Source organism: Merops nubicus, unplaced genomic scaffold (assembly GCF_000691845.1).
Source record: "Merops nubicus isolate BGI_N331 unplaced genomic scaffold, ASM69184v1 scaffold3838, whole genome shotgun sequence".
Lineage (NCBI taxonomy): Eukaryota > Metazoa > Chordata > Aves > Coraciiformes > Meropidae > Merops > Merops nubicus.
Genome location: NW_008623508.1, coordinates 12,528 through 27,855, shown reverse-complemented (window position 1 = coordinate 27,855; position 15,328 = coordinate 12,528). Strand labels below are relative to the sequence as shown.

Here is a 15,328-nt window from a genome sequence, read left to right as displayed (position 1 = left end):
CCACAGATAGATGCCTCAGAATACAATTTACACATATCCTAAACATTTTATAAAACTTGACCCAGACTTCTGATCACTGTTCTATGCCATGCTATGTCATGGGCTTTTTCAAGACTCTGTTTCTATACCAGGCATCATAGCCTGGTTGATTGCCAAATGTCTCAAGTGCTGGTCTAATGTAACTACAAAACTTTACTTGCTTGTGTTCCTTGCACTCCTGTGATTATACAACTCAAGGAAGTGGGGCTTTCCTGAAAAAAATGTAAAGATTTATACTTAGCAACATGCTCATGCATTACACTGGGTGAATAATATATAATGCAAACCAATTAGGTTATTGATTTGTATTGTATGGTAATGTGAAATATAGATAGGTGATGAATAGCTAGGTGAATGCAGAATGGAAAAGAGAACAAATAGAAAAAATAAGACAGTTACTTAAACACAAAAGATTACTTCAAAAACACTGAGAGGGAAATTACCAGGTAAGGCAGAAATTTTACCTAATTTCAGAGACCGAGCTTCAGGAAGACTAACATCTGAAGATGGGAATCTCCTCTATGTGAGCACAGATTCAAAGACACAAGAGTGCAGTCAGAGTCTCAATGTCTTCTTTGGTTGTCTCATTGTAATATATCTTAACATAAAATAATCAGATATCAACTTATTATCTTGTCTACAGCATTAATTTTCACCCTGGTTAGATGTCTTATGGACAGTCAAGCTGTTTCTTCTACTTCTTGTATGTGTAAAGTCCCAACTCGTCTCTTTATCATGCCTCTGAAATTTGCTAACTTCCTTAACCTAATGAGCATAATTTTGTCTCAAAGTTACTTTTATTTGTTAAACTGCTGTTATTTTTATCCAATTCTCTCTCTTTTGACTATCATATATAGGGTTTTTTAATATTATTTTATGCTAACTACTGTTCCTCTGCGACTAGAAGAGTTAGAAGTTGACTGGTTTCTTCACCTAATGAACACAGTGAATTTTTAAATAGTTTATAGTCACCGCTCCTGAAATAAAGTATTACAGCATATAAAGAGGTTTGACTTTGGAGAGAAAAACTCTTCAAAGTTCTAATATGGGGACTAAGGAGGAAAAGAAATGAAAGAAAACATAAGCAGGTGTTTAATTTCTAAAGATAGCAGTTAGGCCCTCCAGCAGCAGTTCTCCCAGTTTATGAGCAAACTATATAAGCAAGGGACTACTAATGAAATATTTTTTTTCTTGGTAGTTGTAACTGAATTTTTAATCATTAAAGGCAAAATAATACTGAAACAGGTTGGTTCCATTATTCGTACTTCCTCTTTTTACAATATTTATATGCATCGCTATACATAAAGCAGTGCTACTGCTATTTTGCAGTTTATCTTGCCTTCTAATGGACTGAAATAAATCCTTACTGATTACAGCAACTGGACAACTTGGGATTTTTTTCTTTTCAAACAATGATTTATTAGAAATTACACACATATGACCAACCCAAGCTTTATGACTTCAGGACAATTTTTCAGGTAAATTCAGAAAAAGCTTCATTAATGGATTTTAGCAAAATTGATTGTGCTGCAGGTGCATTTTGTCCAATAGCTCCTCTTGGCAGAACATTAATTTAGAGAGGGACAAGGTATTGCATTTCAACCCTTTCATGTCTGAGATTAATTTATAGTTCTTGATTCCTTCCTTGACGTCGGAAAATGGTATGCTCTGAGAAGTGAGTTGCTGTGTATTTTTTATCAAATATTTGAATGTTCATAAAGCTATATTATGGAATGCACATACCACTTCCCCATTGTATCCTATATTGTTTGGCTAGATAATAATTCTCTGAACTGTCCCTTTCTTTCCTTATTCCATGTGTTTATAATAAGTGAAAGAACAGAAGCAAACTGAGAAAGTATTTCAGAAAACCTCAAAGTTCAAGTCAGAAATTCAGGACATGACTGCAAAGACAGGCAGCCCAGGTTATCACACCTGACTTTAGGGTACTTTATAGAATGAACGTTAATGTACTTTTGTGGAAGCATTAGTTTTCTTCCCTTCATTTAAGTGTCCAACCCACTGCATTACTATGGAGAAATCGGTCTCCCATCCATTTTGTGACTATCACTTTTAATTTTCTCTGCTTTCATTACAAGGGAAATAAATAAAACTAGGAATTAAATAAATCAAGTGTTTTTTAATGGAATTAGGCAATATTTTTAATGGAAAGTTTGTGCACTACATCAATTTTTCTTTTTCTTTACTTTTTATGTTGCACTGAAAAACAATCCAGAATGGCAGCCTCAGTCAGATTTGTTTAATAGTCAGTTCAGTGGTCCTATAAACCAACCACTTGTACAGCTGTAGTTCAACTTCCCATACCAGTATTTTCTGACATAGAATTACTTGCGAATTAAACAGAGACTGGGAATCTTCCTAGGCATTGAAAAATTATTGTCTATGCCATTAAATAGTTATGATGTTGCCTAATGAGATTTCAATCCATGTCTGGGAGCGCTCTCCAGAACAGTTCCCAGGCATGGTGCAGGAGTTGGGCTGTTCCAGGAATTATTCCCAGTTAGCAGTTTATGTGCAGCCTCCTTCTTTTCAAGGTTGGGAGAGTGTACTCAGGCATAGACCATTCTTTGCTAGCAGTCTTCAGTGCCAAATAACATTTCTGGTATGTTTATTTTACTAGTATAGAAACAGCCAGGATTATCACAGTAGTCTTAAGTGCCTTCCAAAACTGCTAACATTTTACGGCTGTTCTCATCAATATAACTTGAGCATCACTGAAATCATAATTGGTTTATGGCCTCCTATAGATCACTCTTTAAGGAAGGGCCATAAATGAAAAGTCTCTTTTTCTTAGCATGATATTTAAGAATTTGCATATTTATATACACATAATCCTCTGTAATGTTGCCAGAAAGTTTTATTTCAATAGATCTGAAATCCACATGTCTCTTCATAAAATTTGGATAATCTGAGATTAAGACTTGCTAAGGCAAACTGTTCAATTTCTCAATGTAGTCTGCTTGTTCTCTAACGCATATATATTTTATCAGTCTTTCCAGTTACCGAAACAGTGGGGACTCTATAATATTTATATTCCAAATTTCAGGGAAATAGAGGAAGTTTTCTCAGTATTCTTCCTAAATATCAAGGCTTTTCTGTGCACCATCACGTCTTTAGTGCCCCTCTATTTGGGCCTATTAACTCTTCCAATACCTGCATTATCATATAGCATTAATGAAGCTACTTGCTTCCCATTGGGTATCACAACAAATATTAACATGTACAAATAATGAAAAAATTGATGAACCCAAACTGTTCTGTAGTTCTTTGGTAAACTGTTTTGTAGACTGTTCTTGCTGAATGTTGACTTCAGAATTTTATTCACTTTTACATAAAAAATTATATGCAAGTGGAGTACTACTCTGGGAAACAACTTGCTGAACTTTAAGTTCCTTTGACTGTAACCAATTATAGGATGATTCATGTCCTTCTTTTCTTCTGCTTTCCAGTTAAAGTGTTCACTGACCCTTTATAGCAGGTATTTTTCTTAACCCTAATTCATCCATATTTTCCACAAATGCGGTGGTATGAATATGCAGTTTCAAAACTCTGTATGATGTTTGTGCAGAATTCTATCCAGTTTTGTTGGCGTACCATTGTAAGCATATGAGCACTGACTTAGGTAGAGTCGGTTTAGCACATTATGCCTCCTTCTCCTGTCATAGCTCCTGCATTGTGAATAACATAAAACAAGAGCAGTAATCTAGTCCAGCCAAAATATGTCTGTACTTCTCTTTCTAGCAGCTCAAATGCTGATCCCCACTAGTACTGAAACAGCCAGGTTATGTATTTAATGATTACTGGGGACTTATGTGTGATAACAGAAAGGTGAACAGCCCTATTTCATGCTATCTCTAGGTACCAGGCCACATTCATCCTGTCCCAAGGACTCTACTACTTGTTAGTGTTATCAGTGGTGGTGTTTTGTTTTTGTTTTTTTTTTTTATAAAGGAGCAAAATCCCAGTAAAAGTATATAAATAAAAAAGGGAGCTGGGCCCATGTGTGAATGAGATCTGTGTCTTGGTGCATGCCATCTGAGACTTGACGTTTTTCAATATCTTTCCCAGTTCATTTCACGTGTCTGGGAGTATTATGGGAAGTATAGGAGCTGTGAATCAGTGTATGCTCATCTGGTTTTCAGAAAATCTGGGCTTAACTCTAGGTTCTGTTATAGAATTCAGCGTTATCTCAGATTAATCATTTCATGTCTCCTATGCTGTATTTCCTTATCTCTAAACTGGAAAGGGAAATATTTTCTCCAAAAGTGACCTTCATATTTTTATTTTAAAAATGACAGGAAACAATGGGTATGTGAGGCTAACTGTACTTCTGAATCAGTGTAAAGCATTATGAAGCAATTTCAAAATACAGCTGGCCACTCCCTTTAACTTATATAACTAGAAGGAAATGTAACCTGTAATGTTGGCGAAAAAAGTGTGAAATCATGGGAGCATCCACCTTAAAATTGAAGAGACTATTTTGAATACTCAGAAATAGAAAATACTTCTGACAATCATGTAAAGGCAAGAAAGAGGGTTAAATGTTCTAGTCAGGATTGTCAATGAGATTGTGAATTACACCCAGTAGTGCTTCAGAGCTCTTTGCCTTGAACCATGAGTAATTTCTTATGTGCAAAACAGGTACCAGTGCCAACAGAACAAAGTTTTCTGCTAAATGATGCTGCTGTTACCTCTTTATACGTGCTTTGTGCAGGTATAAATGCAGTGAAAGCCAGCAGAGTATATAATCTAGTATCAGAGACTAATTTCAGCATGGCTCCTTCAAAGAGAACAAGTTTGATTGCTATTATTTTTGCTCACTCTGGTGGAAATTCTGATACCATAATCTCATAAATTTTACTCTAGGGTCTTCCTCTTACACTTCCTTTTACCTTCTGGTTATTCAAAGCAGAGCCTTTAGCAAAAGTTTCTTTTTTATTCTTTCTGCTTTTTCAGCATGTTTCCTTTGTCGTTATAACTGACATTAAGATTATAGAAAATATCCTCCTATTCTTTAATCAGAACTCTGGTAATTCTCACTTTAACTAGGATTTTCTCCTTTCTTTCCAGTTGAATTGGAAATAAAACTTACTTCTTTTGGCCCACTTTTATTCTCAGGCTCTTCCAATAGCAAGAATTCCCTGTAGAAGTCTGTATTTCCTAATGCCTATTCACATGTTGCGTCGGAGTTATAAATACCCAGTCTTACTCCTGTTCAGTCTCTTTCACTGAAAAATAACAGCCATTTTTAAACATCTTTTCACTTCTCTGTTTACATGATATTGCACAAATACTTTACACATCATGTAGCTGTATTTTTTCCAAACCTTCTGTGACATAAAATTGTGGAACCATCATCAGGATGAAGATTGCCTGCTGAAATTTTTGCCTCTCTCTGATCCTCCTTATCATCATTTGAATGTTGGAAATTTTGTGAACTATGAAATGTTAAGACAATGGTGGATTTCAGTGCTGCAGACACAGATAGGCTGCATCAAGTATTAAGTATACCTCAGTAATAATATTTGAATTTTTCATAAGCGTTAAAATAGTACAGACTGTTTGTAGTGCTGTATGTTTAAAATCCTTGTGTTAGGTAAATCTTCTTAGGTATTCTTACTGTATAACAGCAAGGTGGGAGCAAATCCTCATCCAATAATTCAAATTGTCATCCTATTCTCAAGTATAGTTTAAATAAGCAATATATTTTAGTAAAGGATACATAGAGACAACACATTTATGCTTGAATTCAGATATATGATTAGGTGTATTGAGCTAAATAATAAGTACAAATACCTTTCAAATACCTTATAAATTCATACTAGTCACTCACAGTGACACTTCATATAAACTTTATAAATGCTTCAATCTGTGATAAAGTTCTGCATTTGTGATGAGGGAAAGTGGAAAATAACAAAGGGAGGCAAATGCAGTCTTTTCCCAGACAGCACAGTGTGACAAGAAAGTGATATTCAAAGGACGGGGGAACCAACATGCAGCCTGTTCTGTGCTAAAGGAAGGCAATGCCAGACTGAGCACAAAGGTAGTGGGTTTCTTCCTCCAAAAATTGCTCTCTAGTTAGGGTTTTTTTTCAGCTGAAGAGAAAAGAAAGTTCAAGAATTCCAGTATTTTTATTTTTTAAAATATAACTTTTATGCACACATATTTGTTTTTATATTTTACTTCCTATCTCAGCTTGGAAAGAAATTCCACCTTAAGATGATTTAATTCCTTTTTTAGTAATTCAAAACACCTAGCAAGTGTCTTAATCTTTTCCTAATGTGATGGGCCTTCCTTAGTGGTGAAAGGGAGAAAAGGGTTCTGTCTGTTCAATTTTCTATTTATTTTTTCAGGTTAACCTTTTAGAGGAATTAGTAAAGATTTTAACTAAGCTGAGTAATTACATGGTATTTAAGAAATCATGTCAGATTTCTGAAATGCCCTTCAGTTCCCAGAAATTAATTCTTCATATGCTGTTACAGATATCCTGGAAAAACAAATAAACAAAAACAAAACAACAAAACAAGCTAGGGAATAGTTAGTTTACAGGACACGTGTTGTGCATTTTAATGTTCTTTATTGTTTTAAACCAGCTTGACCTGGTGAATAGATTTTTCCAGACTTTGTCCCTTTCCATCTCAATAACTTTCCATTATGTTTTTAGCTTTTACAGTTTAAACCTTGATGAATTTTCTGTAAACAGGGCATCTGATTTATTATTATCATTAATCCTCATTAAACTCTCTTAAAAGAGAAGCAGCAAAGCATTTCAATTCGTGCACTGAATGAACACTTCTTGTCATTTAAATATTCCCTGCCAAATAGAGGTAAATAGCATCTGGTATATCTGATGGCATCTCCATCTCCTTTCTGCTTATGTACAGTTCACTGAAAGGATTCTGACATCTTTCATGTTACCCAGACTCAAGTGTATTAGTTATACTACATTATCATTGCTATAAATGCAGAGAATTTAATTCTCTCTTTGCTCCCTGAACCAATACTCCTGAGTTGCACACAAATCTTGGAATTCCTTACATTTCATGAATGTCCCTATTCTCATTTCCTAGAACATTGTTATTGCTTTGCTAGGAGGTGATTTTGGTCATTGAAATTGAAGTTGTTATAAAATGACCATGATGACAGATGGCATAAATGGCATACCTAATCAAATCTGCTCCAGTGTTTTAGTGGCAACAGGGAATTGTCACCATGCTACTAGATGACGGTCTTAAAAATGCAGAGTGGATAGTGCATTGAAGTGGCAGTTCCCAGAATTCTAACTCAGTGATGGAACAATGATAGCATCTGCTATGATGCAGCAATGATAGTACACACTCTGGCTTACATCTCATTGACATGTACCTCAAAGCAAATTCACAAACAGGTTTGCTTGAAGCCTGTCTAGTGCCTGATAAAGCTGCTTTCTGATAATATTGTTTGGACTTGCCATTGCATCAACAGAAAACGTTAAATCAACAGCGTCCAGGGTGAAGTGTATTTTTCTTTAAGGCAGAGTCATCTGAATAGTGTCTTAGATGTATGAAAGAGCTGTTCCAAGCCTTTGCATGTTGTATTTAACTTTTGGTTATCTGTTAATTCCTGGGGAAAATCAACCCCAGCCAGGTTACTTGCCACCATGTTTCAGTAGTTTGTCAGAAAAGACTTCAGAACCACAAATGAGTGCACCTAGGATTAGCTTTTATTCATTTAATATTCAAAGCTTTAAATTTGACAGCATTTTGATACAAGATAAAATATAAGATAAAAGATCATTAATCCATACCAGGTCTAAGAACAATTTGGTTTGAATTAGCCTGGGTATGTAACTGCAGTAATTACCTTTATTGTAGGAATTATGGAGTGGCTTGATGTCACATCTAAACATTGAGCTTGATTTTCAGACATACAGAGAGTATCCTCAAAGATGTTAGCATATAGCCAGAAGAGTACGACTGAAATGTAATGTGTTGTGGATATTAAGTACAACTGAAAATTAGTCCAGTTCTCCTTCAGGATGGGCACAGAAGTTGCTAATGAAGTTTTCAAACTTTAGGGAAAAGTAAGAGAGACTGAGACTTCAGAAAAAAAAATATGTTTTATTCATATCTGGAATGTCATGTCATCATTTCTTTCTGCTTACCAGGGTCCTACTTGTTCTCTCAAACATTTATGGAGATAGAACACCCAAAAGATGGGGAGGCAGCACTGAGCTCCCAGCATAGCACTGATTCACTCACCTTTCAGCAAGAAGAAAAAGTCTTTATGGGGACCTTTACTCCCATGCACTGGGAACTAGTTCTCTGTATTCCTCTAAAATACATTTCTAGTTTGGACATCTTTTTTCTTCACTGCAGTAGGTTTTTGGAAAATTAAGTTTTTTATAGAGTCAGTGATAATTGACACCTGTAAGAGTTGGAGTGTTTTGGGTTATTTAGTAACATAGCAAATGGAGGAATGTGGATCTGCAAGTACAAGAGAGTCAACAAATCTTTTGTCAAATACGTTGCAGATTCTGCTCAGAATAATTATATAGAGAAGTTTATTATCCCAGCTGTGTTGTTTGTTAGCGTTGTTTACATCCTCTCGTAATATCATCTTCTACTATAAAAATGATTCTACTGTTCCATTCTTCCAAGTGCACCTGTTTACCTCTGTTGAAGTACAGTAGTACTTGCCAGGTCTTGGCATCTTTCTGTTCACGGAGAGCAAAAAATTACCCCATAAAAACACCTATCCATAACAGTGGCTTTATTTGCTTGCCTAGTCTTATTAAAAGACAATGAGGAAGTTATTTGCTGTACAGTCAAGTAAGTTATGACCATAAGTGCCAAACGACGTCATTCTGCCTCATAACAAAACTCTACAGGAAATGAATGCAAAAAACCAAAACACAAAACAAATTCAAAAAACCCTAGCAGGGGAGAATCTTTCAGAGTCAGACATCATGGTTTATTTATTTGCTTGCTGTTTTAATAATGCTTTCTGTCTGTAATGCTACTCGTTATCTAGGAAACCCTAAGTTACTGTATAAACACTGATAACATCCTTGTGAGAGGAGGATTGCCAGGGAAGTCATTATATTAAAATATTACAACTTGCTTTAAAATTTCTTTGCTGCCTATTGCAAATGAGGAAGGATATTGCAAGCATGTTATTTATCTCACCTAATTTGATAAGAAATGTGTGCAACTTAAGTTTTCTGCAGCTAGGGAGGAGGCAGAAACAGCTGCACAGTATTCTGTAATTGTGATGAAGGCTGTTCAGAGGAGCTGCTGTCTAAATCCGTGAACATTGATTGCATTGTTATGTGTGTATCTTGATGTCTCAGATCTCCCTGTCTGATAAAAGCAATGTCTGGTTCACTACATCCTTTGTGGGATTAAATTTTCCTGTCTAAGAATTCTGGGCAGAAATCATTAAACCTATTTTCAACCATATGGATGATATCAAACATAAAATTGCTACATCTCAGTGCAGTCTTAAGAATGATTATCCAGTGGAAGACACTCCTATTTAAATACTATAAATATTTAAAAAAAAAAAAAAAAAAAAAGAAATCTCATTCATTGAAACACGTTTCATTGAAGTGGATGAAATGGTTGCCTCATATTGCAGGCAACAGCCTCTTGAATGAAAGTAATCCCACATCAATGATACAGATTTTTTCTTTTTAATCACATAATTTACTTATTCTCTGTCATTCTCTTCTTTTCTTTTGCATTCCTTTCTTGGTTTTGTTTTCCTCCTATTTCCATCTGGACGTCTTACATCGATTTCGTCATCTAAAGATGCTCCAGTGGATTTGACCGTCACCGTCAAGACTGGGTAGACAGTGGCTGCCCTGAAGAGGTATGTGAGTAGTTTACATCCTCAAACCATCAGAGGACATTTATATACTTATGATGCTTTTGATTAAATTCTTCAGATTATGCAACATGGTTTCAAGGCCAAAGACATGCTGTATTTATCTTTATCATTCAGTAGAAATGCTGTAAGGCATAATAAAGGAAAATAGGCTGAGCAATTTCATTCCCCATTTGAGGGAATAAAATGGACACAAAGTAAAAATTTTATCTCTGAGAAGACATTCTGGATAAGAAATAAAAGTAACAGAAAGTTTGCCACAAAACTGTGTCCCTGCAGAGTTTTTCTCTTAAATCTCTGACTCTTGCCAGAAAAGAGGAAGAAATGATGATGTTCCCTGTCTCAGAAAACCCTCTGTTCGAGCAGTCTCAAGTGAAGCATGGTGAAGTGCTGGGATCTAAACCCCAAACCCTGAGTCAAGGTTGACATATGGATGATGCCCACAACCAGGCAAGAGAGAGATTCCTCTTGGTTTGCTCTCAAGGCCTGGCCAAAATTGAGTGAAAACCAATTAGGAAATCACTATCGGATGTCCTGCCTCTAGTGTTAAAAGCTGGTTCTGCTTGCAGTGGGTGGGGGATGTTTACTTATGTGCTTGATTTGCTATGTATGGTTTCCTGACTGTCCACTACAAGTGGAGTTCCCAGTGATGGCAGGGCAGGACCAAGACCAGGACAGGAGGAGGATTATGTGTGTAAATATTCTGGAATGGGATGATAAAGTCTTTCCTGTATGGACACTGCTAATGGGCTCACCCTTCCTACTGGGGCATGCAGTCAGCAAAAGACGTGGGCATTGTGTTTTGATTATGAAATCTGGCCAAATCATTTAGTACTGAAGAAATTACACAGATGAATTTGAAGAATGTTTTTAAAAACACAAAAAAATAAGACCACTACAAGGCCTTTGGATTTTCTTACATGGAGAAGCAGTGAGAGAACAAGAAAGCTATCTGCCTATGGTAGTGGTGGACTGTCAAACAGAGACCATATGTCTCCTCTAAAAAAGGTATTCAGATATACAGGTTACTGCTGGACTAGAGAAGATCAAGACATATATATAAATGTGTTTCTTTCCCAGTGTCCTCCCTTTAGAAGGTTTTTGTGATTGTGATAATAGGAACAAATTAATTTATGACACTTTTTAATCTCCTGGTAACCATATAAAAAAAAATTTAAAAAATTAATTTTTTTTTTTTCCATTTTGGCAGAAAGGGCCAAATTCTGTCATAAGTTTTAGCAGCGTAGCCGTTCTGGAGTGTAATGTCAGGTGAAACTGAGGGCAAAATGTAGCCCCAAGTGTCTAATTAGAAAAACACACATTCTGTTTTATTCTCAGTAGAAGCAAAGAGTAGTAATTATATAATTCTAGTCTGAAGGAGTAATTTATTTTTCTTAGAACTGTAGTTGCAAAATAACTGCATCCTTCATACTGCTGTTACATGGCGTTGAACCTTCATCTTCACATTTTATTATCTGTTGATTTAAGAATGGCATTTTTGTGATAGTTATTGTTTGTGGAGGACAACCTCTTCAAGACCATAAAATAAAAGTTACTGGAAGAATGTGTTTCTATAGTGTACAATGTTTGTCTTGCTTTAATCCAGATTATAGTCAGCTAGGACTCATTTGTGCCTGTAGATGAAGTTATCCAAAAACTGCTCTCTGCAGGACAGTAGCATCCTATTCTGTTTCTCCCTTCTTGTTTCAACACAACTAGTGATCCAAGGCCTAGTACATGATCTGAGAGGAAATTGTTGATCTACTAAGTGTATCTGAGAAACCAATAGTTTGAGCTACGTTATTTCAGGCTACTTGATTGCTGCTCACAGTCCAGCTTTCAGGCTCTCTGGAGTAGAAGCAATGTCTAAGTTAACATTTTCCAGGATGATGCTTGAACTGGCTGCTGGAGTTCAATGAAGGATCAGTAATTAGCACACAGAGGTTAATTTTAGATGCATTCCTTCAAGAGTATGAATAATAAGGATTTTCATAGTCATGTTTTCTTCTTTGTAATATAGATTTGCTAAAATTTAATTAAATTGCATCAGTGAAATTAACATTGGCTTTCAAGCTAAAAAATGAAGAAATGTAAAGAATAACTATACTGCAGGTACTGATACATTTTTAATGTAATATAATGTTTCTGGTAAAACAAAAGACAATAAAACACTGATACGTATTAAAAGAAAGACAACATCCACTTCATATGGAGAGACAGATTTCAGTAAAATGAACAGCCTTTGCAGGATTCTAGTTCTCATGAAAATGAATGGGCACAGTATGAATTACAGGAAGATCCCGTATTTGCAGAGAGTTAATTGGATGTATTTTCCTGGAAACCTGTGTGATCTGTAAAAGAAAATATGCATTACTCATGCAGAATTTTAGAAGTGTCCAGGAATTTTTTTTTTTAAAGACTGAAGTTTTATATCAAAATATTTACTTACAAAAATAAAAGTTAAAATATTATATAATGGCAAATATTATTTATGGTGTACTAATATACTATACTATAATATAATCATTTTATGTCTATTACATTTAATAGTTTATATTTTATATAATAATTGTTATATACACATATAATACACAAAAATTTAATATTATGTAGAATTAATAGCCATATAGTGAATGTGTTGCTCTATAGTGTGGTATATAAATATTCTATAGGCTGAATACATGCACACATCTTATAAATATATTACTTACTCTTCTGTGATAACACATGTAAAGCCCAATTAAATGCTTCTAGTTAAATACACATTTTTCACTATGAAGAGCTACAATTTAATTCCCACTATCTTTTTTAGCATGTGCTGTGGCACCCACACAGTGGCAGGGAGTATTCACAACAGAATAGTGAAAATTTGAAAGATAGTCTTAGATGTTAAAGTCTGATTTGGGGAAATGAGATGTTTGATATTCAGGGATGACTTTGAAGTTTTGTTGTTAGCAACTGAGAGTTGTAACTTTGGTAGCTAAATGGAAAATATATATTGCTGTGTCGAGCACTTCAAAGAAAAAGCTCTTGAAATTCCTTGACTTAGTGTTTCCATTTTCATTCTTTTTATCCTGACAGCATTTTCATGCTTAAATTCTTCATTCAATAACTGTGTCCACTGAGAATCAATTTTCTGTTCTTTGTTTTTGTTGTTTCCCAACAGTCAAAAGATAAGATTTGTGAGAAGAATATAGACACAACTGAAACGCCTCCATACTCTTCCACCACTTTTCTGCCAACCACCACAAAGTTCAGAGTTTTAACAACTACCAAAGGATTCATAACTTCCCACCTGCCAACTAGTCTGCCTACAGAAGGTGAAGTGTATACACTGCATTATTCTATAGTGCCTTTTACAAATCTAAAAGAAGTGTATTTCCTTTAATGTGTATGTTCCTGTGGACTTCTCTTTGGGGCGGTGGAAGGAGTGGGGAAGTGCAGTCAAGGCAATATCTGCTACAACTTTTAAATAGTAACTCAACTCTTGCAACAGTAAGGTGCAAAGAGGAGGAGTGAGTGATGCTGGAGAACCACAGACAAGCCAGGCAGATTTTTGGAGAATATGGGATTATTCTGTTTTTCTTGTTCCTTTGCCCATCAGGCCGTAGTCAAAAACCTGTTCAAATAGTAGAAGAAGAGGGCCCTGCTAAAGTTAGTCAAGAAACTCTCATCATAGACTTCATCAATTTTTAATCCCTTTAGGTATCCTATTTAGCCAGGTGAAAATTAGAGATAACCCAAATTAAAAGCCTCTTTGAAATTTGTTTGTTTACTTTTTTTCAGTCAGTTGACACTGTTCTTTTCATGTAGTGCTCACTGTTGAAATAGTTTCTATAGGCTTCTGAACTAACTGGGTAAGTGGTGATGTGTCAGTTCTCACCCTTGCTGCACTGGATGCTTAAATCTTCCCTTTCTGTGGCTGAGAAATCCTGCTCTCCGGCTTCTGGACAAAATTCAGCTTGACAGAACAGCTACCTCAGATTCATCACATAGCATCTATTGGAGGGGTGGGGAAAGAAGTTTTCTGTTGGAATTGTATGTTAATACAAGAAAAGGTACTGGATACAGGCAGATTTTTTAAGTGGCCTGTGACAAAAAATATGAGTTGAAGGCATTTCAGAATGAAAATCTACTGATAAGAAAGACTAGTTTTGTTTCCACGAAAAGAAATCTAGAAACTGTTAGTGCAGGATTTATTCAGTATTAGCAGCATTGCTCTGTGTGATTTTGTTCATTAAAGCTCACAAGAAGACACCTATGGAAATAAACAAGATTTAAAACTGGTAAACTTTTTTATGAATCTTAAAAGGAACCTAAGTCATTGTTTTATTTTGTTGTCATATATCTTTTCGTAGAGTTCTTAATGTGGTAGAATGCTCAAGATATGTATGAACATGTAACATAAATGAATTATGTTATGTGACAGACTCTTATTTACCAGTATTTTGAATCCTCCTTTACACTCTCATAAACATTATTTTAGTAGTATGGAAGTAAAGTGTTGTTCAGTGTAAGTAAGAACACCACAATCTAATTCCCATTGAGTTAAGTACCAAATAATTTTCTAATTGTGGAATTTCCTTGACATTGGAAAGTCATTCCTAAAATCACTCATGACCTAGAAAAAATGCATTTTTCTACAACTAACTTCGAATTTCCTTTGTAGATGATACCAAGATAGCACTGCACCTGAAAGATAACAGAGGTAAGAGATGATTTTCTGTAAACAATGTCAGTAGCTTGCCAAATTATACCACACCGAACATTTATCAAAATCAGATTGTAGAAATAGTTACCAGTCTCCCAATGGACTTCTGCCTTCCACATTTGTGTGGAAGAGCAGCAGGACAAATAAGCTTAGCAACTGTTTAGTAAGTTAAACATTTATAACGTTATTACTCTTTAATAAAAGAGCAAAGTTAATGAACTTCCAAATATGGACATGTTATGTAAATTTTAAACTGTATTAACACAGTTATTAACCATATTATAATAATACAATATTAAGTATATTAAGAGCAGATATGATGCTAGTTCCAAATAATATTGCTATAAATTCACTCATAGTGGTGAGTTTTTACATGACATTTTGTTAATAAACATATCTATATTATATCTGTGTCTCTGTACTAGCAGAGATCCTGTATTTCTCCTTGCACATCCCCTGTGCAAGTTAATAAGATCACTTTATCCTACTTGTAAAGGCCTTTGTTAAATGAGGCTCTGCAAGGAGCTACTTCTGTCATCTTCTTTGTGGGTTCAAGGACCAAGACCTGAGATTAGTTCCTTCTCCCTTTTGAAGCTGATGAGAACTTTGCTGTTAGTTAGAATAGGACTGTGTTATTAGATGTAGGCTGTGTCTGTATTCATTGCTGATGTAGAGAGAAAGAGTGAAAGA

General features: G+C 35.2%; 1 protein-coding gene across 1 annotated transcript in view; it reads left to right on the top strand.

Moving 5' to 3' along the window:
* The window catches only part of PLXDC2 (plexin domain containing 2), a gene marked incomplete at both ends in the record, with an annotated part of 121,560 nt that extends 106,925 nt beyond the window's left edge, over positions 1-14,635 (top strand). The window contains 3 exons of the mRNA XM_008945080.1: positions 9,852-9,912; positions 13,094-13,247; positions 14,597-14,635. Of these exons, the coding sequence (XP_008943328.1) occupies positions 9,852-9,912; positions 13,094-13,247; positions 14,597-14,635 (254 nt within the window). The remainder of the gene's footprint in view (positions 1-9,851; positions 9,913-13,093; positions 13,248-14,596) is intronic.
* Positions 14,636-15,328: the final 693 nt, after the last annotated feature.